General features: G+C 42.0%; 1 protein-coding gene across 1 annotated transcript in view; it reads right to left on the bottom strand.

The window, feature by feature from the left end:
- LOC309557620 (uncharacterized protein) overlaps nucleotides 1–22,274 on the bottom strand; it is a 132,796-nt gene that overhangs the window by 33,686 nt on the left and 76,836 nt on the right. The window contains exon 2 of the mRNA XM_082260411.1: nucleotides 7,431–7,822. Within this exon, the coding sequence (XP_082116537.1) occupies nucleotides 7,431–7,822 (392 nt within the window). The remainder of the gene's footprint in view (nucleotides 1–7,430; nucleotides 7,823–22,274) is intronic.

Genomic DNA, 22,274 nt, shown 5'->3' with positions numbered 1-22,274 from the left:
TTTTTTTTTATAAATACACACACATACATACAAAAGACATTAAAACAAAACATATCACAAGTAATCATATCAAGCCAAAAACATCAAGAGAGAACAGAAAAGAAATAACTTTATCGTTTTTAAAATATATTTCAACTATTAAAGCAGTCAACACTCCTTCTTCATTGTAGGTGGGACCTATTTTTAACCATACACCTATAGATAAAAAGTCCTAACCCCTAGCTTGATACTGAGCTCATGTGTTTCAAGAACTGTGTCTAAATATGTTTCTAATAGAAACATAGTTTTTTCTAAACATATTTTTTTCTAATAGGAAAGGCACCTATTAGGCTTGAATATCCAGTCCACCATATGATGCAGACGCTGCCAATGGGGTGTGGAAGCTGAGAGCCCTGGGCGCGGAGGACTGAAAAAATGATGAAATGCATCACTTAGGCGGCCCCCTTCTCCACCGCTCCTCTTTTGACCAATAGAAGCCTCAAAATGACCTTTTCCATGACACTGTAACCTACCAAAATCAGGAAAAGCTTTAGATAAACTCTTCTTTAAGGTGTCCTTAAGAGATTTATTATTTTACACCCTCTGTGATGACGAGATGAGCTCTGAGACTTTCCCCTTGTAACGATGGTCAAGGAGGGTTCCCACCACGCCATCACCACAACCACCAGCTCCCACCCACCACCACCCCCACCAAAAAAGAGAGAACTAAACCACCACCACCACATCTAAGAAAAAGAAAAAAAAGGAGGGTTGCCAACCAATAGTGATCCTTCTTCTTGATACCCCGTATTCTTGGGTCCTTTTGCAATTGAAGCTTGAGGGAGCCCATGCATCACAACTTTGCAGAGGCATGAGAAGCAGACTCCTCTGGGTCACTGAGGATTACAGTATCTTGAACTGCCTCTTTCTAGCCATGTACTACTCCCAAGAGTTCTGGGGATGGAAAACCATCTCCAAAGATTTGACGTATGTCTTCCTCTGCTTCAATGCCTCCAAAACTGCCAGAATCCTCCTCCTCCTCCCTCTACTCTTGTGTATTCTGTGAAGTTGGAAGAATGGTGTCTGCATAAAGCGGGCCTTGATAGGCTGTGCATCATCAAGGAGCAAGTGGCTGACGCTGTGTTCAAATAACTCAGCTGACTTCTCCATGCATGATGCTGTAGCTATGGCAGGAATAGCTGTGGACAAGGAGGCAGAATAAGCCACTCTGGCAGCTGTAGTGGACTGTGCACTAGTCTCTGCTTGGGTGACGGAGGTTGAGGAGCATGAGGATGGTTTAGTAAGCCAGTCCATCAACTCCTCTGCATGCTGTGGATGGATAGAACGGGCAACATCACTAAACAGAGGAAATTATGCCCTGCCTGAGGACTGACGATGTCCACCTTTGCCTGTGGACACATACGCTGCTGGCCCCCTCACAGTGCCATGGGAACGTCTGCCTCTCCTTGATGGCCTCCCATACATGATGAAGGTGCTTATTAACAAAATGTTAAAAAGATGTGGAAATATGTACGTGGATACACTTTAATCAATGGAAAGTGATGTTTGGTGCACTCTACACAGTACACAGAAAAACTCTGCTGACACACTAAAATATGCTGCAGTAAAACTGCACTAATGCACAAAAATATACTGCGTTAAATGTGCAGTAATGCACTAAAATATACTTAGTTACACGTGCAGTAACACACTGAACTATACTGTATTAAATGTGCAGTAATGCACTGAAATATCCCGTGTTAAATGGAAGAAAAATGCACTGAAATATACTGCGTTAAATGTGCAGTAACGCACAGAAACACACTGTGTTAAACGTGAACGCACTGAAATATACTGCACTAAACAGTAGGTTACAGGTACACTTTATGGAGGGATCGAGGGTCTAAAAGACCCTAGACCTCTCCACTACACTTCCCTGTATGCAAAACGTCCCACCGGGAGCCCCGAGCACCCAGCCGGCACGTCCGCTGGCTGGATGGAGACCCGATGAATGCCGGAAACGGCATCGATCGGGTCTCTGATGACGTAACCCGGAGGCGGCGTCCATGACGTCACTTCCGGGTTACTGTGCTGCAAAAGGCGGCAGATTTGAAAAACGGCTGTATGCATACAGGGAAGTGTAGTGGAGGGGTCTAGGGATGTTTACATTGCTTGTGACAGCAATAAAAGTGATCAGATTTTTTTTTTTTTAAAAACCTGTAATAAAGTTAAAAAAAAAGAAAAAATAAATAGGAAAAAAAAAAATTTAGCCGCCCCCGTCACCATTAGCTCACGCACAAAAAAAAAACGTATACGCAAGTTGAGCCGCAAATTAAATCGCTGTTCAAACCAAACATGTGAGGTATCGCCGCGATCGCCAGAGCGTGGGCAATAATTAAAAAAAAAGAGCTACACTCTAACTCTAAACTGGTAACCGTTAAATAAATTTAAATTGTCGCAGATTGAGATCTCTATTGACCGTAGTTTGTTGCCATCCCACGGGGGGGGGGGGGGGGCGCAATTTTAAACCATAACATGTTGGGTATCTATTTACTTGGCGTGACATCCTCTTTCACAATATACAAAAAAATGGGCTAACTTTACTGTTTAGTATTTTTTAAATGCAGTGAAATGTGATTTTTCAAATTTTTTCCAAAAAAATGGCATTTTAAAGACCGCTGCGCAAATACCGCGTGACAAAAAATTTTGCAATGGCCGACATTTTATTCTCCAGAGTCTTTGCTAAAAAAATATATATAATGTTTGGGGGTTCTAAGTAGTTTTCTAGGAAAAAATACTGGTTTTAACTTGTAAACAAAAAGTGTCCGAAATAGGACTGGGGGTAAAGTGGTTAAACTATACTGCAGTAAACCTGCCATTGCAAAGTAAACTTACACTAATGTAAAAATGAATGGTCACTACACTCACACTGACTGAACTATCACTAGATTCACACTAGAGTGATATTCTACACTGCGTTAAACGTGCACTAACACACAAAAAATATACTGCATTAAACGTGCACTAACACACTCAAATGTGCTGCGTTAAACGCCATGTAATGCATTGGAACATACTGTGTTAAACGGCACGTACCGCACTGAAATATACTACGTTATATGTGCAGTAATGCACAGAAATATACTTTGTTAAACTATACTGCAGTAAACCTGCCCTGACAAAATAAACTGACACTAATGTAATAATGAATGGTCACTACACTCACACTGACTGAACTATAATTAAATTCACATTAGACTGATATTCTACACTGACAATAGAATCAGAATAGCACACTATAGCACACTAACTCTCTAGTAGCAATGAACAGAGCCCTGTTCTATCTCTCTCTATGCCAATATCACACTACAAATGGCTGCTATTGAAAGAATACTTTTATAGTGTGGGGCAGGACTAAGAGCAATGAGCCATTATTGGATAAAGTCATCATTACTTTCTCCAATCATAGCTCTGACAGTGCTCTGTGCCCTGATTGGTCAAAGCTCTCATTGCTTTAGCCAATCAGGGCTTCCGATGTGCTGTGCGGTGACACAGTGCATTGTGGTCATTAGGCGGGCTGAACAAGCGGTCAAACGCCCCAATAATTGGGGTGCTCATTGAATGGGCGAACAGCCAATGTTCGGCTCAAACTCATGCTCGGGCCGAACCATTCACCCATCCCTAGTTACCATATTAACTTTTGTTTATTTGCTGTTTTTGGCACTAAAGTACCCTCCTGAACTGCCATTATCATTACTTAAACACTTGAAAAGATATTTGCATGTGTGTACCTCTCCTAGTGGGCGCGCTAGCTACACAACCCCCCACAGTGGCCCAAAGGCCCGGAGTGGGGATGGAGCGAGCAGGTCCACCATGGACAGGAACACAGAAATGGGACTTATAGGGATTTTTTTTGATACCGTACTCATTAAAGATGATGAGGTAGTTTAAGAAAACAATTATAACTTATTAAATTTTACAAATAAATGACAACGTTAAAACCACAAGAGAACATAGACAAACAAAAAACTGACGTTAAGCCCCGGTTCACACTTGTGCGAGTGCGGGGTTCGCATGTAATGCCGGAGCGCACTGCTCCTTCATTACATGCGATCGGCTGTGCGGTGCGAGTTTAGCCATACACTTTGTATGGCTAAATTCGCACCCGCACCCGCAGCAAACTCGCACATGACCCTTTTTGGCAGCCGCATCAGGATCGGATCGCACAGCGGTTCACGCTTGTGCGATCCGATCCTGTGCGAACTGCAAGATCGCACTGCGATATGCGATCAAACTGGGGGTGTCATTAAGATTACATTGACACCCCCAGCGTATCGCATATGGCAGTGTGAACTGCCGGGGGTGCGTGTGCGATGCGGGAACAGGCTGCGGATTCGCAGCCTTCCCGCATCGCATAAGTGTGAACCGGACCTAAATCAACATAAAGTTATACACATTTCTGTTGAGAGGTTCCTGGGCTTCCAATTAGGCAATGACTTTATCCAACTGGGCCTCCAATTAGGCCTCTGGAGGGTCGATGCATGCTGTGAGAGCCCTGTCGGATCTGACACTGCGCGCTCGCGAGGTTCCGCGCGTGCACAGTTATAGAGTGGGTCCAGTACGCTACATGTCTGACCTAACATCGGGGGGCGTGGCTCCCGGATTGAGGCCGGTATATCTAGATGTAGATGGCTCTGCAGCCAATTTGTAGCGGGGCGGATGCCATAGTGAAGTTGCTTAAATGTTAAACTTAATTTCCTCTATCTTTGGGCAGACATTTGGTTTGAATGCATTATAGGGGTCCCTTCTTAACATCTTTCTTTTGTGATCCACAGAGTCATCGCATAAGTGGATAAACTTACCTTATATTTGAATCTCCCTATGCAATCTATCCAACTTGGGATTGCATTAACTATTTTTAAACTTGCAACAAAACCAAGCCTAATATACACTTGATGACTTCCTCCCCCTGCCCCGTCTGGCAGCACTACACCTGATCTAACATGGGGTATGTACAGGGGCAGACTGGCAACTTTCAGCCCAGGGGGCAAGTACAAACCAGAGGCCCATGGTGCAGCAACTCGGCCCCGCTCTCCCCCATTCCAGGTTGAAGCTCTCTCTACTAACTGGCTGAACCCTGGTTCCCGACCTGGCCAGCAGGGGGCAGTTGGGGTAAGCTGGGACAGCTTGGTTGGGGCTGGACGTGGGAGGAAAGTCTTCAGTGGTGCATGGAACCGGCCTCTGCTCAGACACAGTTTACACCATCCATGTTGGGGAGGAAGGCCTGTGCTCTGTCCTTGTCTTCATCCCACACTCAGTAGATCAGCGGCAGAGACTTTTTACTCCTTCTCACCTGGAATCCTTTAGGCATGTCCTGTAGCAGAAGCGGTGCAGCCTTTTTTAAGGGCATCAGAGCAGCCCAGGGGGCATTTGCCCCCTTTCCCCCTGGCCCAGTCCTCCCCTGGGTATGTATCATACCTGCCAACAATAGGGAATTTTGAGTCTTATATTGCCCTCTTGGGTAATTACAAACATTGTAATAAATTTTCCATTGTTTGTATTTTATTTATAGAACATACCATTAGTTGGTCCCTTTTCTTCCATAATTCTGAAGGGTCTGACAGTTTTATAAATTACAGGAAAGCATCCTTTACCTGTGTGGATCGGGTGGGTGTTATATATATATATATTTATATATATATATATATATAATTATTTTTTTAATACATAGCTAATATTTTTTGAATATTTTTTTTTAATTTGGGCTTATGCATGCGATCTGCATGTTCTAGATGCATGGGCCTCCACACCCGCCCCCCAGGGTAGATTTTTTTCGGGTTTCCAGATACATCTTGGTGGAGGTGGCACTCTTCGGGTTGATACATTTATGTAGTGGACCCGGTCACAATAGTGTTGAATATAGACATACATATGCAGTTGTAATTTCGTTTTATTAATAAAGAGTCTCTTTGCTGTTTTTCTGTTGCTTTTAAAAGATAAGCTTTACTATACATCATAAAGCTCCTGAAGAAGCGACCAAATGCTGCAAAACATGTAGAGCATGGAGAGGGGCCACATGGCAGTCCTATTTTAGGCCTGGGGTGATCCTCGCCTAATTGGAGGCCCAGTTGGATAAAGTCATCGCCTAATTGGAGGCCCAGGAACCTCTCACAGAAATGTGTATAACTTTATGTTGATTTAACGTCAGTTTTTTGTCTGTCTATGTGCTTTTAATGTTGTCATTTTTTTGTAAAATGTATTCAATTCTAATTCTAATCCCTATAAGTCCCATTTCTGTGTTCCTGCTCACTCCATCCCCACTCCGGGCCTTTGGACCACTGTGGGGGCTTGTGTAGCTAGCGCGCCCACTAGGAGAGGTACACACATGCAAATATCTTTTCAAGGTAATTCCAGGATGTAGGTACCTTTGCTTACTTATAGTTAGTGATGAGCCGAACACCCCCCTGTTCGGTTCACACCAGAACATCTCGAACAGGGGAAATGTTCTAGTGAACATACGAACATGAAAAAGTCCTAATTTTAAGGCAAAAATTTAAGTGACTATTAATCACCCGCTGGGTCAAGGATTCAAACTCACAGCCTCTCACTTATTAGCCTGTTATTCTAACAGCTACGCCACCAAGGCAGCTGCGTAACCTAAGACTCTCTGCCTAACAATTCTCTATCTGAGATTGACAGTTCTTTTATAGGGCTCTGACATCACCAGCGCCCCATAATCCACTGCTCAGGTGCAGTGAATAAATTACTGTCGTCACTTCAGAAGCGCGGGGCAATTAATAGGTTTTAATTAAAATCCATAATTAATATTAATAACCTGCTGGCCTGGGGATTCAAACTCACAACCTTTTGTTTGCAAGTCAGTTATTCTACCAGTAGGTGGTAGAATACCACGCTTGCAATGATAAGAGCTGAGAGTTCAACTCCCCCTGCCAGCCAGTGATTTATTTATTGGAATTCAGAAGTCAGAGAGTCCATGATAATGCGGGAACTCGAAGTTCCCGCGAAGAAGCCCATTTGTTCGTCATTCGAACTCGAAGCTCATCCCTACTTATTGTACATGTATATCACAGCTAGACATTCAATAACGCATTAGTTCAACACTAATGTAATTTATGAGCTGAGTGCAACTAGCTTCAATTATCTTTTTTTTTTTTCATTTTCTAGTTTCCTTTTCTTTTTTCATTTTGTGGTGCCTTGTAATATACTTGCAGTAATGCATGCTACCTAATTTAGTGTATTTTGTTCCAGCACCCTTTTCCCTTTTATTCTTGTATGGCTTTGTGTGTGAAATTCCATTGTACCTTTCGCTTCAAATCAATAAAGATTATTGAGAAAGAAATTAGATGTGTAATTCATCTTTGTGCTTAGCTATTTTCCTGGAGTTTAGTGGTAACATAGAGTAACAATGTTATAATCTAGAACTCACTCACCTGTGTGCCGGGTTTTCAGAAGATGTATGCTCTTCATCAGAAAAATCTACATCGAGTACATCTAATGCCATTTCTGTATCCATTTCACTGTCACTATCAATGTGGTCCTTGACATTTTGCAGGGGTTCTGTCTGCAATGAGGTGTTAAGGTCAGGTTCAGCTTTGGATTCCTCGGAGGAGGAGTCACATTCTTGGTGTAGAACGTTCTCTTGTCGACCTTCTTTGTATGGGTCAGGGTTGTTTTGCTTATGTGGAACATCTTCAGATTTCTCATTTTGATTATCTTTACAAGTGTGGTGCTGTGATGTGACTCCGGAGTCATCAGGAACTCTGTCACATGGAGAGATGTTGTATTCTTCCATCTCATCACCTGGAATTTGATAGAATATGCCCTGTAACATCAAGATTTTGGTTGAGATATAAACCGTTTAAAGCCAAACATACAAAACTTGACACAAAATGACTACATTAACCCTGTCACTGCTAGGTCCGTACTTCACATGGACCTGACAGAGGGGGTTTTTACAGTTTTAGACACATTTCCAGTTGCTCCCGCCACTGGGATTGTGTGTAAATCTGACAAGCAGACTCTTGCCTGTCAGCTGGAAGCATTCGGGAGGTTGCACTGCCTCCCGATTGCTTCCATACCCCCTATTAAACCCCCCACCCCCGCCATGCGCCCCTGCCATTTATCCCTGGCTCTACTTGCCCGTCGGCAGGCCCAGAACTGACATAGCTGGTGGCGCTGGGTAGGGGGAAGGGAGCTGAGCAGCCATACATCTGCTCTCTGCCCCACCTTGTTTCCGACCCAGAAAGCAATGTGTTTAACGTCACTTCCGTGTCAGCCTCTTAGTGTTCCTGGCCAGCAAACCCAGGAGAAAATGTACCAATGTTCTCATTAACCTCCCTGGCGGTATGATTATGTCAGGAATTATGTACCAAAAGCTGTACAATTTTTTGATATTTATAATTTATAATATATATATATATATATATATATATATATATATATATATATATATATATATATATATATATATATACGGGGTACGGAAAGTATAAGTTATATTGCAGCCATTTGCTAAAATCATTTAAGTTCATTCTTCTTCCTCATGAATGTACACATAGCACCCCATACTGACAGAAAAACACAGAATTGTTGACATTGTTGCAGATTTATTAAAAAAGAAAAACTGAAATATCACATGGTCCTAAGTTTTCAGACCCTTTGCTCAGTATTTAGTAGAAGCCCCCTTTTGATTTGATCCAGCTTTTTGGGAAAGATGCAACAAGTCTTTCACACCTGGATTTGGGGATCCTCTGCCATTCCTCCTTGCAGATCCTCTCCAGTTCTGTCAGGTTGGATGGTAAACGTTGGTGGACAGCCATTTTTAGGTCTCTCTAGAGATGCTCAATTGGGTTGAAGTCAGGGCTCTGGCTGGGCCATTCAAGAACAGTCAAGGAGTTGTTGTGAAGCCACTCCTTCGTTATTTTAGCTGTGTGCTTAGGGTCATTGTCTTGTTGGAAGGTAAACCTTCGGCCCAGTCTGAGGTCCAGAGCACTCTGGAGAAGGTTTTTGTCCAGGATATCCCTGTACTTGGCCGCATTCATCTTTCCCTCGATTGCAACCAGTCGTCCTGTCCCTGCAGCTGAAAAACACCCCCACAGCATGATGCTGCCACCACCATGCTTCACTGTTGGGACTGTATTGGAGAGGTGATGAGCAGTGCCTGGTTTTCTCCACACATACCGCTTAGAATTAAGGCCAAAAAGTTCTATTTTGGTCTCATCAGACCAGAGAATCTTATTTCTCACCATCTTGGAGTCCTTCAGGTGTTTTTTAGCAAACTCCATGCGGGCTTTCATGTGTCTTACACTGAGGAGAGGCTTCCGTCGGGCCACTCTGCCATAAAGCCCCGACTGGTGGAGGGCTGCAGTGATGGTTGACTTTCTACAACTTTCTCCCATCTCCTGACTGCATCTCTGGAGCTCAGCCACAGTGATCTTTGGGTTCTTCTTTACCTCTCTCACCAAGGCTCTTCTCCCCCGATAGCTCAGTTTGGCCGGACGGCCAGCTCTAGGAAGGGTTCTGGTCGTCCCAAACGTCTTCCATTTGAGGATTATGGAGGCCACTGTGCTCTTAGGAACCTTAAGTGCAGCAGAAATCTTTTTGTAACCGTGGCCAGATCTGTGCCTTGCCACAATTCTGTCTCTGAGCTCTTCAGGCAGTTCCTTTGACCTCATGATTCTCATTTGCTCTGACATGCATTGTGATCTGGAAGGTCTTATATAGACAGGTGTGTGGCTTTCCTAATCAAGTCCAATCAGTATAATCAAACACAGCTGGACTCAAATGAAGGTGTAGAACCATCTCAAGGATGATCAGAAGGAATGGAAAGCACCTGAGTTAAATATATGAGTGTCACAGCAAAGGGTCTGAATACTTAGGACCATGGGATATTTCAGTTTTTCTTTTTTAATAAATCTGCAACAATGTCAACAATTCTGTGTTTTTCTGTCAGTATGGGGTGCTATGTGTACATTCATGAGGAAGAAGAATGAACTTAAATGATTTTAGCAAATGGCTGCAATATAACAAAGAGTGAAAAATTTAAGGGGGTCTGAATACTTTCTGTACCCACTGTATATATATATATATATACAGTATATATATATTATAAATTATAAATATTATATTAATAATAAATATATTATAAAATATAAATATTATAATATATAATATATATATATATATATATATATAATATATATAATATATATTAATAATATAATTTTTAATTTACAATTTATAATATTTTTCTGATACTAAGGTGATAGTGTAATCCTCTCAGATTACATTGTATCACCTCCTTTTTATGTGTTTGTGTTGGTGCAACATTTGAATTTCCATCCCTGTTCCACTTCCATGCACCATTGCTGCTGCAGGGAACGGAACCAGGAAGTCATCAGAGCGATGGACGGCGCGGCGGGGATCTCGGCGGCGATCACAGCAATGGGAGATCATCTCTGGATCGCCAGGAGAAGGCAAGGAACCCCGCTGCAGGCTCTGCACATCTACCCCGAGCGTGACTCGGGGATACCGATCCTAGCATGAAAAAACCACCCCGAGTCACGCTCAGGGTTACTGCTAAGGGAGTTAAGCAATGTCTCATGAAAGATAACCTATCACAAAAAAACATCACATAGGGCACTTTTTGGTGACCTAGCCATGTCTTCAGCTGTCCCATGGGAAGGCTACGTCACCAATGCCTATCTGTAGATCTTGTGAGAACAATGTGGAATCTTACAAAATTGTTTTTTTTTGTGACAGCTTATGTGTTGCCATGGCTTCAGCAGTGTGTCAGCTGGCATAGAGACACTCACATTGCTGACACGATGGCAACACATAAACAATAAATCACATCCAATCTTGTACAGTACATGCGTAAGATCGAGCTTTGTCCTTAGTTGGCCAGTGGACAGAACAAGGAAGACGCCAGCCCTTGATGACGTGTTCTTTAAAAAAAAAGTGGCCTGGTCTTTGTGGAAGGAAGGAGCAGTGGAATTCGGGAAAGACATGACGAGTGGTATGTCACTGTAACTCATGGACGGAATACACAATAAGAAAATCATCCAAAAATTTCTGTTCAGCGATATTCTACTCGTTAATGCCCAGCCATCAATGACCGATATCGATAATGTGAAGGAAAATTAACGTTTGAAAAAAAACAAAAAATTATGTCGTCTCGTTTGCAAACAAACAGTATTCTATATGTTGGTGTTAAGGTTGTTCATTTAAACACCTACAAGACTACGTGAAGACTATGTATGTAATCAATTGGTCTGTAACAATTTATTTTTTTTGATCGTTAATTTTGGCAACGTTTCCGACTGACGAACACTTTTTCATAAGTCGGTGGTCGAATGATCGGCGATATTTGGCCCGTGTATGTTGGCAACGTTTTCGACCGACTAACAATTTTTCATAAGTCGGTGGTCGAATGATTGGGCGATATTCGGCCCGTGTATTCCAGCCATAAGGGGGCAGTGGAAGCAGTTCCAGCCAGAAGAAGACAGTGATTATCACTGGTCGCTATACAAGTCACTAGCGATAATTGCAAGTAAAATCCAGCAGGCTGATTGTTTCCAAGTTGATCGATCAATAAACTTGGTACATTCAGCCTGCCATACACGGTTCAAATCTCAGCCAGTTCAACAGGAACCGTGTACGGCCCGCCTATGTTTACTTGTTTTCATAAACACGTTTCATTGGTGCTGGTGGTTTATGGGGTGGAGGGCGGCAATAAAGCACTTTCATGAAATAGCTTTATTTCAGTGACACGTTTTCTTCAACTCTAGTCAGCACTGGTTTAACCACTTGCCGACCGCCACCCGACTATATACGGCTTGTGACGTACCGGTACGTCACTTTTCCTGGGAGCCAATAGGGGGCGAGCTCCCGCCCCCGCTCATTCCCTAAGCAGCCCGCGCGTGTGACCGGCGGACCCGATGTCCACCGGTCACTCGCGATCGTCGGGTGGAGAGGGAGAAAGGCAGGCGGCTAATGTAAACAAAGCCGCCTGTCATTCTCCCCTGTGTAAAAGCACAGATCATATGGTCCTGCTATGTAGGACCGTTGATCTCTGCTGTTACACACACAGCCACATCCAATCACAGTTAGAAGTACGCCCCTAGGGACACACTTAACCCCTCCCTCTCCAATAAAGTTAACCCCTTCCCTCCCCGTGTCCTTTTTACAGTAACAGTGCATATGTATAGCACTGATTACTGCAGTAATGTCACTGGTACCCCCAAAAGTGTCAAAAATGTAATTCAAGGGTCCGATCTGTCCGCCGCAATGTCGCAGTCCCGCAAAAAAAAATTGCAGATCGCCGCCATTACTCGTTAAAAAAAAAAACAATAAAAATGACAAAAATCTTTCCCTTAGTTAGTAAACGCGATAACTTTTGCGCAAACCAATCAAAACCGCTTTTTGCGATTTTTTTTTTTTACCAAACATATGTAGCATAAAACAAATTGGCCTAAAATGTTAAAACATTTTGATTTTTACATTTTTTTGGGGGGGAATTTCATATAAAAAAATGTGAAAAATATTGTTATTTTTGCAAAATTGACGCTCTTTTTTTGTTTATAGCGCATGATCAAAAAATTGCACAGGTGATCAAATACCACCAAAAGAAATCTCTGTTTGTGGGGAAAAAAGGACGTCAATTTCATTTGGGTACAGCGTTGCACGACCGCGCTATTGTCCGTTAAAGTCACGCTGTGCCGAATCGCAAAAATAGGCCCTGGTCAGGAAAGGGGTAAAATCTTCCGGGGCTTAATTGGTTACAAAAAGGGTCAGCCGGAAAGATGAGATGGTGAAGGTTGGGCATTGGGGGGGGGGGAGTAGGGTGTCGATACTTTTGTTATCACTGCACCATTGGCAGTTCAGCTTTACACAAGCAGGTTTTATATGTAGGGAAGTATAATGATTGTGTTGTTCTTTTTATTCTGCCCTTTTTCTGGGTGTAAAAAAATAAATAAAAAACGATGGAAAGAATGTTAAGTACATTTTTTTTTTTTAAAACTTGTTTCTATAAAGGTAACAGCCCCACAGATGGATATACTAAGTCCAAGAGATTTTTTATGATGAATCGCTGTTGCTGTAACTAATTGATGATCAATAAATGAACAGGGACAAAATCTAGAGTGAGCAGCGCTGATCCACGCAACTACTATGTGTGCCTGATTAATAATTAATTATGTGAATTACTTGTCAAATCAGGGGATGGATGTAACATTTAGGGCCGCACACTGCACCGCGATTGATGTGGGTACTGTTGAATTAACCACTTTACCACCGGAGGATTTTGCTGTCTTACGTCTGGGCCACTTTTTGCGATTCGGCGATGTGCGACTTTAACGGACAATTGTGCGGTCGTGCGAAGCTGTACCCAAAGGAAATTTACGTCCTTTTTTTCCCACAAACAGAGATTTCTTTTGGTGGTATTTGATCACCTGTGTGATTTTTACTTTTTGCGCTATAAACAAAAAAAGAGCGTTTATTTTGAAAAAATAACAATATTTTTAACATTTTTTTATATGAAATTCCCCCCCCCCCCAAAAAATGTAAAAATCAAAATGTTTGTTTTCTGCTACATATGTTTGGTAAAAAAAAATCATAATAAGCGTATTTTGATTGGTTTGCGCAAAAGTTATCGCGTTTACTAACTAAGGGAAAGATTTTTGTCATTTTTGGTGTTTTTTTTTTTAGCGAGTAATGGCGGCGATCTGGGATTTTTTTGCGGGACTGCGACATTGCGGCGGACAGATCGGACCCTTGACTGACATTTTTGACACTTTTGGGGGTACCAGTGACATTACTGCAGTAATCGGTGCTATACATATGCACTGTTACTGTAAAAATGACACTGGCAGGGAAGGGGTTAATTTTATTGGAGAGGGAGGGGTTAATGTATGCCTGGTGCTTACTAACGTGTGTGGGGGAAGGTGACTGAGTGAGTCAGGGACAGATCGCATGCAATCTGTCACTCCCTGTCACTTAGTAGATCCGCCCGCTCTGTTTACACAGGCGGGCGAATCTCCAAACTAGATTCCCCGACGATCGGGGAAGAGCAGCGGCGATCGCCGCCGCTCCTCCCCTGGCCCGACTCCCGCTGTGACTGAAAACAGCGCTTGCGCGCCGCCTACAGGGGGAGGAGTCCAGCGACGTAGTACTACGTCGCTGGACGATAACGAACCACTTTGCCGCAGTACGGTCAACATGACCGGTCGGCAAGTGGTTAAACTATAAATGTTTATCAAGATGGTATATAACACCTGAAGTAGTACATAAATATCAATTAGAAAAAATGGATCAATGTTGGAGAGGATGTGGGGGACTTGGGACGATGTTCCATATTTGGTGGGACTGCCCCAAGATCAGGGATTACTGGACTAGGGTTCAGCAAATTATTGTCGAGCTTACTGAGATACTTATCCCCGATGACCCATGGTTATGTTTATTTCATAATACCACACTGCCATTAAAACAATATAATACTACATTGTTCCCAACATTGTTAAGCACTTCTAGACCGGAAGGATTTTCCCCCTTAATGACCAGGCCATATTTTGCGATTCGGCACTGCGTTACTTTAATGGACAATTGCTTGGTCGTGCGACGCTGTACTTAAATAAAATTGCTGTCCTATTTTTTCCCACAAACAGAGCTTTCTTTTGGTGGTATTTGATCACCTGTGCGATTTTTATTTTTTTGCGCTATAAACAAAAAATGTGCGGCAATTCTGAAAAAAACAATATTTTTCACATTCTGCTATATAACATAAAAAAAAACAAAAAAAAAAAAAACAACATTTTTTTAACATTTTAGGCCAATTTGTTTTCTGCTACATATTTTTGGTAAAACAAAAAATATTGCAATAAGCATATTTTGATTGCTTTGTGCAAAAGTTATGGCGTCTACTAACTACAGGAAAGATTTATGTCATTTTTATTTTATTTTTATTTTTTTTACTAGTAATGGCGGCGATCTGGGATTTTAGCGGGACTGCGACATTGCGGCGGACAGATCGGACCCCTAACTGACATTTTTTACACTTTTATGTGACATTACTACAGTAATCAGTGCTAAATATATGCACTGTTACTGTAATAAGGGCACTGGCAGGGAAGAGGTTAACCCAGGGGTGATCATAGGGTTGTGTGAGCCTAGGGGGTGTTTTCCAACTATATGGGGGAGGGAATTGTGAAATGAACACAGAGACATGTGATCCTAAATAGAAGGATCCCAGGCACTCTGTGATCATTTCAGAGAGAACAACGGTCTGCTGAGTTTACAACAGCTGACTGTCCTTCTCTCTGAGCGGGGAGCGATCGCGGGTGCCCGGTGGCAATCCCGGCTGCTGTCCCCTTAGATCGGCATCCCCACTGCCAGAAGTAAAGGTACGGCGGTTCACGCAGCCAAGCCAGCCTGCCGCAGTATATCTGCGGCAGGCGGTTGGCAAGTGGTTAACTGCGGCAGTGTTGCTTTATTGCGCGAAACGAAGTACCTGTATGTTGTTTCGCTCAATAGCCACTAGATGGCAAGATTGCACAGTGATTGGCTAGAGAAGATGTCAATCGGTGGGTCTGGTGGACCCGATGCCTGTGTGACACCTGCGATCATCCATGGGAGAGGCAGAATGGCGGTCTGCCTATGTAAACAAGGCAAATCACTGTTCTGACAGGGGAGAAGATGGCTATCTAAGATGCTAAACAGGAACATAGATCTCTGTGTTCCTCTAATCAATGCAACCCCCCACAGTTTGCAAGCACCCCCTAGGGACACATTTAACCCTTTGATTACTCCCGATTTTAACCGCTTCCCTGCCAGTGTCATTATTACAGTAACAGTGCATATTTTTAGCACTGATTACTGTAGTAATGTCACTGGTACCCCCAAAAGTGTCAGTTAGGGGTTCGATCTGTCCACCAACAGCAGGGGCGATCAAAGGTTTAAATGTATGCCTAGGGGTGCTTTCTAACTGTGTGGGTGTTGTATTTACTGAATGAACACAGAGATCTGTGTTCCTAAATAGGGGGAACACCTGGATCCCTGTTTTCATTACTGATACAACGGCAGACTGCCGTTCTCTCTCCACAGGGAGTGATTGCGGGTGCCCGGCGGAAATCGCGGCAGCTGGACCCGCTGATTGGCTCCCCCTGTTGTCAATTGGTGGTCCCATGAAGCCACGTACAGTTACGTTTCTTCACAGGACAGAGCTGACCTGCCGCAATATACAGTATGTACTGCTGGCAGTCGGCAAGTGGTTAAAGTAACGCAGTGCCATATAAGTGTGACAGAGCAGAAAGCTAAAAATTGGCCTGGGAAGAAAGGGGGTGAAAGCTCCCAGTATTATGGGGTTAAAACGCTGCTCCTCCCACCGAATGTGTCTCTGAAACGGAAAGTGACAAAATCATCATTGATTCTGGTTTCATTCCGTGCAGAGGAGATTGAAGATTGGGTGTCTTATGGTCTCCTTCCACTCGCCATTTTGAAAATGTCATCCTGGACTCCTGGTAAGAACAGGAAAGCCCAGGAACCGTGCTGCCCAAACTGTAAAATAATGGGTGGCTTTACAGCCAGTGGAGCACTTTCACCTGGGAGCCAGCTGAGGAAAACAAGTGTAGCACCCTCCTAGGTAGGTGCTAGGTAGAGAAAGTATAGTTGCTCTGCCTGCTTATCCGGGAGCCTGATTAATAGTTAGGCCTGTTGCATGTGTCCAGGGTGTGATTCATCTGGGCTGAGGGAGTGTCCCCACTGCATCCAATAGGGGAGCATGTTGGACAGTAGAGGAAACCCAGCCAGTGACGCACAGGCTTTTGTAACTATCTCAGTGGTTTGGCACAAGCAGGGGTGCATTCTGGGATACATTAAAAAAGCCAAGAGCACATGTGGCAGTGGGTCTTTGGCAGGAAGCCAAGTCCCAGAAGGAGGGTGACGGCTGTCTCCTCTTCTGCAACTGTGAGGGTGGTCGTAAGCAGTCGGTCTAGGGAACCAGTGGTGTGGCTGAACCCAGAGGTCCTGTGAAGCTGACTGTGAAGGTGAAGGCAGAGCAACTCTGGAAAAACAGTGTCCGTGAGTACAGGGGAGCTCCGCCCAGGAAGGGCACCCCTCCAATGGCTGGAGTCAGCGGACAGGTGTCAGCACACAGGCAGTGAGAGTAAAGGGGGTGTCAAGTTGTTATCCCTGAAGAGAATATTCAATAAGGGAACGGTCAATTTAACTTCACTTCAGTGGCAGGGTGAAGCAGCAGCCTTGCCGCATTCTACAGTCAGTTGTCCTCAGATTTGTGCATAGTTACTAGTTGGAGTATCACACTCATCCCTTCTCCCATCCCAGTTCTAAATAAAACACAAAAACCAAATCCCCTGGACTGATTATTGTCTGAGCCAAGAACTTGTAATGCCATGTATCTGCTCCCAGTTGCTAATGGTAACCCAAGAATTGTAATTCTCAGCAGCTCTCTAGGGGGCAGTGCTACACAAGCACAAGCCTCAGCTTTGGCTAAACCCTTCACTTTTATGACATACTACGTACATCCAAAAAGCTGAACTGGTTAAACAGCATTTATTTATTTTTTTGCAAATGTCAGTGTTGTTGTAGTAGGTTGTATATAATATACAGATGAGCTACTTCACAGGCAGTGTCAGGCTTCCCACCCAGACCACTGTACATAAACAGCCATGTGGGACAAGCACCGTTCTGACTTGACATACCCGTCTGTCCTGTAAGAATGTGTGGCCGTGCAGTGGCGCGATCCCGTTATGGCTGTATGCCCTGGACACAGCACATCCCAGATAAGGATATGGGCTCTCTGATTGGCCCTCCTGATCATGTGATGGCTGTGTCCAATCACAGCCATCATACAATGTAGCCTGAGTGGCTTATCTGGCTCATGTAGTCCCACAAGGGTTCAAGCAGAAACAAATTTGTCAGAATCAACAATCTTATTTTTACCCATGTTTTACTAACCAACCCCCATTTTAGAAGACTTTTCAGCTGATGCCACACTAGTGTCCCATCAACATCTGTCATAGTGTACAGTGTACAGTGCACACAAACATCTGTCACAGTGTACAAAAACATCTGTCATAGTGTACAGTGCACAAAAACATCTGTCATAGTGTACAATGCACAAAAAACATCTGTCACAGTGTACAAAAACATCTGTCACAGTGTACAGTGCACAAAAACATCTGTCATAGTGTACATTGCACAAAAACATCTGTCATAGTGTACAAAAACATCTATCAAAGTGTACAAAAACATCTATCAAAGTGTACAATGCACAAAAACATCTGTCACAGTGTACAAAAACATCTGTCATAGTGTACAAAAACATCTATCAAAGTGTACAATGCACAAAAACATCTGTCACAGTGTACAAAAACATCTGTCATAGTGTACAATGCACATAAAACATCTGTCACAGTGTACAAAAACATCTGTCACAGTGTACAGTGCACAAAAAATTCTGTCATAGTGTACATTGCACAAAAACATCTGTCATAGTGTACAAAAACATCTATCAAAGTGTACAAAAACATCTATCAAAGTGTACAATGCATAAAAACATCTGTCACAGTGTACAAAAACATCTGTCATAGTGTACAAAAAACATCTATCAAAGTGTACAATGCACAAAACATCTGTCACAGTGTACAAAAACATCTGTCATAGTGTATAGTGTACAAAAATATCTATCAAAGTGTACAATGCACAAAAACATCTGTCACAGTGTACAAAAACATCTGTCATAGTGTACAATGCACAAAAAACATCTGTCACAGTGTGCAAAAACATTTGTCACAGTGTACAGTGCATAAAAACATCTGTCATAGTGTACATTGCACAAAACATCTGTCATAGTGTACAAAAACATCTATCAAAGTGTACAAAAACATCTATCAAAGTGTACAATGCACAAAAACATCTGTCACAGTGTACAAAAACATCTGTCATAGTGTACAAAAACATCTATCAAAGTGTACAATGCACAAAAACATCTGTCACGGTGTACAAAAACATCTGTCACAGTGTACAAAAACATCTGTCATAGTGTACAGTGCACAAAAACATCTGTCACAGTGTACAAAAACATCTGTCACAGTGTACAAAAACATCTGTCATAGTGTACAGTGCACAAAAACATCTGTCACAGTGTACAGTGCACAAAAACATCTGTCATAGTGTACAAAAACATCTGTCACAGTGTACAGTGCACAAAAACATCTGTCACCATGTACAGTGCACAAAACATCTGTCACAGTGTACCAAATAATATATATATATTTTTTAAAAGTATAAAAAAATAAACAATTTTAAGCAAAATTTAAAGCAACCCCCCCCCCCCCAGGCACCAGACCTTATCTGTAACTCCTCTGTAACTGTAAACTGGTAACCTGTAAAGACTTATAAAGTATCGTCTATAGAGACTTTTAAATACTGAGGTGTGGTGCCATTATAAAAGCGTGTAAAATGTTGAAGCATGACATGTTTGATATCTATTTACTCGGCGCTACACCATTTTTTAGATTTTACCATTAAAAATTCATCAAAGTGTATTTTTCCCCAAAATTTGCGTTCAATAAACCACTGTGCAAATACTGTGTGATATAAAAATTTGCAAAACCCACCACTTTAGTGCCTCTGCTAACAAAGATATATATATATAACATTTACAAGTATGCCTATGCTGGTTGTGAGAAATAATTTAATATGACATTTTTTGTGAAAAAAAAAAAAAAATTGTATCTAATATTAAATACCTTGGATTGTCTACTTTCCAAAAAGGGGTAATTTGGGGGGGGGGGGGGGGTATTTGTACTGTGCTGGCATGTTAGGGCTTCAAGAAATTACATGGGCCTTCAGTACATCAAAATTGATAAATTTTCAATTTGGGTTGTTGTTACCAAATAAATGTAGCAGTAAATATATTGGTAAACATTTATGAAGAAAAAAATACCTATTTGCATAATTTTATAACAGAAACTAAGATTTTTTTTTTTTTTTGGACTTTTTTTCTTTATAGTAACAAAAAAAAAAACAGTGGTGATGAAATACCACCAAAAGAAAGCTCTATTTGTGTGAAAAAAAAATTATAAAAATGTAATATGGGTACAGTGTAGCATGAGTAATTGTCATTTAATCACTTGCCAACCGCCTACCGCATTTTTACTGTGGCAGGTCGGCTCCATTATGGGAAATCTTGTACCTGTACGTCATTTCATGCAATAGCCACTGGGTGGCGTGCGTGCACCACCGGAGGCGCAATCGCATGCTGATTGGACACAAGGGATGGCAATCAGCAAGTTCGGTGGACCTGATTTTCGCCGGCCACCCACGATCGTTCCCCAGAGAAAACAAGGCGGATCGTCGTTCTGACAAAGAAGATGGAGATCTTGTATTCCTGCTAAGCAGGAACAGCAATCTCTGTCTTCGTCCAGTCAGAGTCCATCCCCCACACAGTATTAAACCCCCCCCCCCAAGGACACACTTAACTCTTTGATCACCCCTGGTGTTAACCCCTTCCCTGCCAGTGTCATTATTACAGTAACAGTGCATATTTTTAGTCACTGGTCCCCCCAAAAGTGTCAAAAATGTCAGTTAGGGGTCCGATCTGTCCACCGCAATGTCGCAGTCCCGCTAAAAATTGTTAATTGCCGCCATTACTAGTAAAAATAAATTTAATAAAAATGACATAAATATTTCCCCTAGTTTGTAGATGCGATAACTTTTGCGCAAACCAATCAATATACGCTTATTGGGATTTTCTTTTACCAAAAATATGTAGCAGAAAACAAATTGGCCTAAAATGATGAAAAAATTGGATTTTTTAATTTTTTTTTCTTAGGAATGTTATATAGCAGAAAGTAAAAAATATTGTTTTTTTTTTTTTTTTTTTTTCAGAATTGTCACTCTTTTTTTGTTTATAGCGCAAAACATAAAAATGGCACAGGTGATCAAATACCACCAAAAGAAATCTCTATTTGTGGGCAAAAATTACACTCACCTTTACAGCCCTTGGCTGCTTTTAGGAGACTCTATCATGTCTTTCTGAATGGGTAAAGTGTTTAGGCGAGGGTGAAGCTCTCTTCGCTAGTGCAATGCCAAACATCTGTTGGGTCCCATAGAAAATATTCCTTCCAGCTCTCACAGCAAACACAAACCTCGCCTGCCTGCCAATCCTCCGGAGCTGCTCCTCTATTTCTATAGAAATCCGATACTCTCTGTTCTGGAGAAACGAAACTATAAAATTTCCCCAGCCAGGAATACATCACAGTAAACCTAACCTCCTAATGTGAATATAATAGATCAATGATCACCAGGGTAAGGCTCACTATTTTTTAGTTAACCACTTCTGGACCGGAAGGATTTGCCCCCTTAATGACCAGGCTATTTTTTGCGATTCGGCACTGCGTTACTTTAACGGAAAATTGCGCGATTGTACGACGCTGTACCCAAACAAAATTGATGTCCTTTTTTCCCCACACACAGAGCTTTCTTTTGGTGGTATTTGATCACCTGTGTGATTTTTATTTTTTGCGCTATAAACAAAAAAGAGCGACAATTCTGAAAAAATATATATATATATTTTTCACATTCTGCTATATAACATTCTCAATAAAATGTATCTGATGTAATCTATAATCCTATAGATGGATGATCTGTGATGCCTATAGAATGTTCCACAACTCAGCAATGATTACTCTGGCTGATATCTGAAGTGATCTCTATTCTTAACCACTTAAGCCCCGGAAGATTTGGCTGCTCAAAGACCAGGGCCTATTTTGCGATTCGGCACTGCATGAATTTAACGGACAATTGCACGGTCGTGCGACGCTGTACCCAAACTAAATTGACATCCTTTTTTTCCCACAAACAGAGCTTTCTTTTGGTGGTATTTGATCACCTGTGTGATTTTTATTTTTTGCGCTATAAACCAAAAAAAGAATGACAATTTTGAAAAAATTATATTTTTCACATTTTTTTTTATATGAAATTCTCAAAAAAAAATGTAAAAATCAAAATGTTTTAACATTTTAGGCCAATTTGTTTTCTGCTACATATGTTTGGTAAAAAAAATCACAATAAGCGTATTTTGATTGGTTTGCGCAAAAGTTATCGCGTTTACTAACTATGGGAAAGATTTATGTAATTTTTTTTTTTTTTTTTTTACTAGTAATGGTGGCGATCTGCGATTTTTAGCGGGACTGCGACATTGCGGCGGACAGATTGGACCCCTAACTGACATTTTTGACACTTTTGGGGGTACC

Source organism: Pelophylax lessonae, assembly GCF_965119305.1.
Source record: "Pelophylax lessonae genome assembly, chromosome: 6".
Lineage (NCBI taxonomy): Eukaryota > Metazoa > Chordata > Amphibia > Anura > Ranidae > Pelophylax > Pelophylax lessonae.
This window is presented reverse-complemented; position numbering and strand designations above follow the sequence as displayed.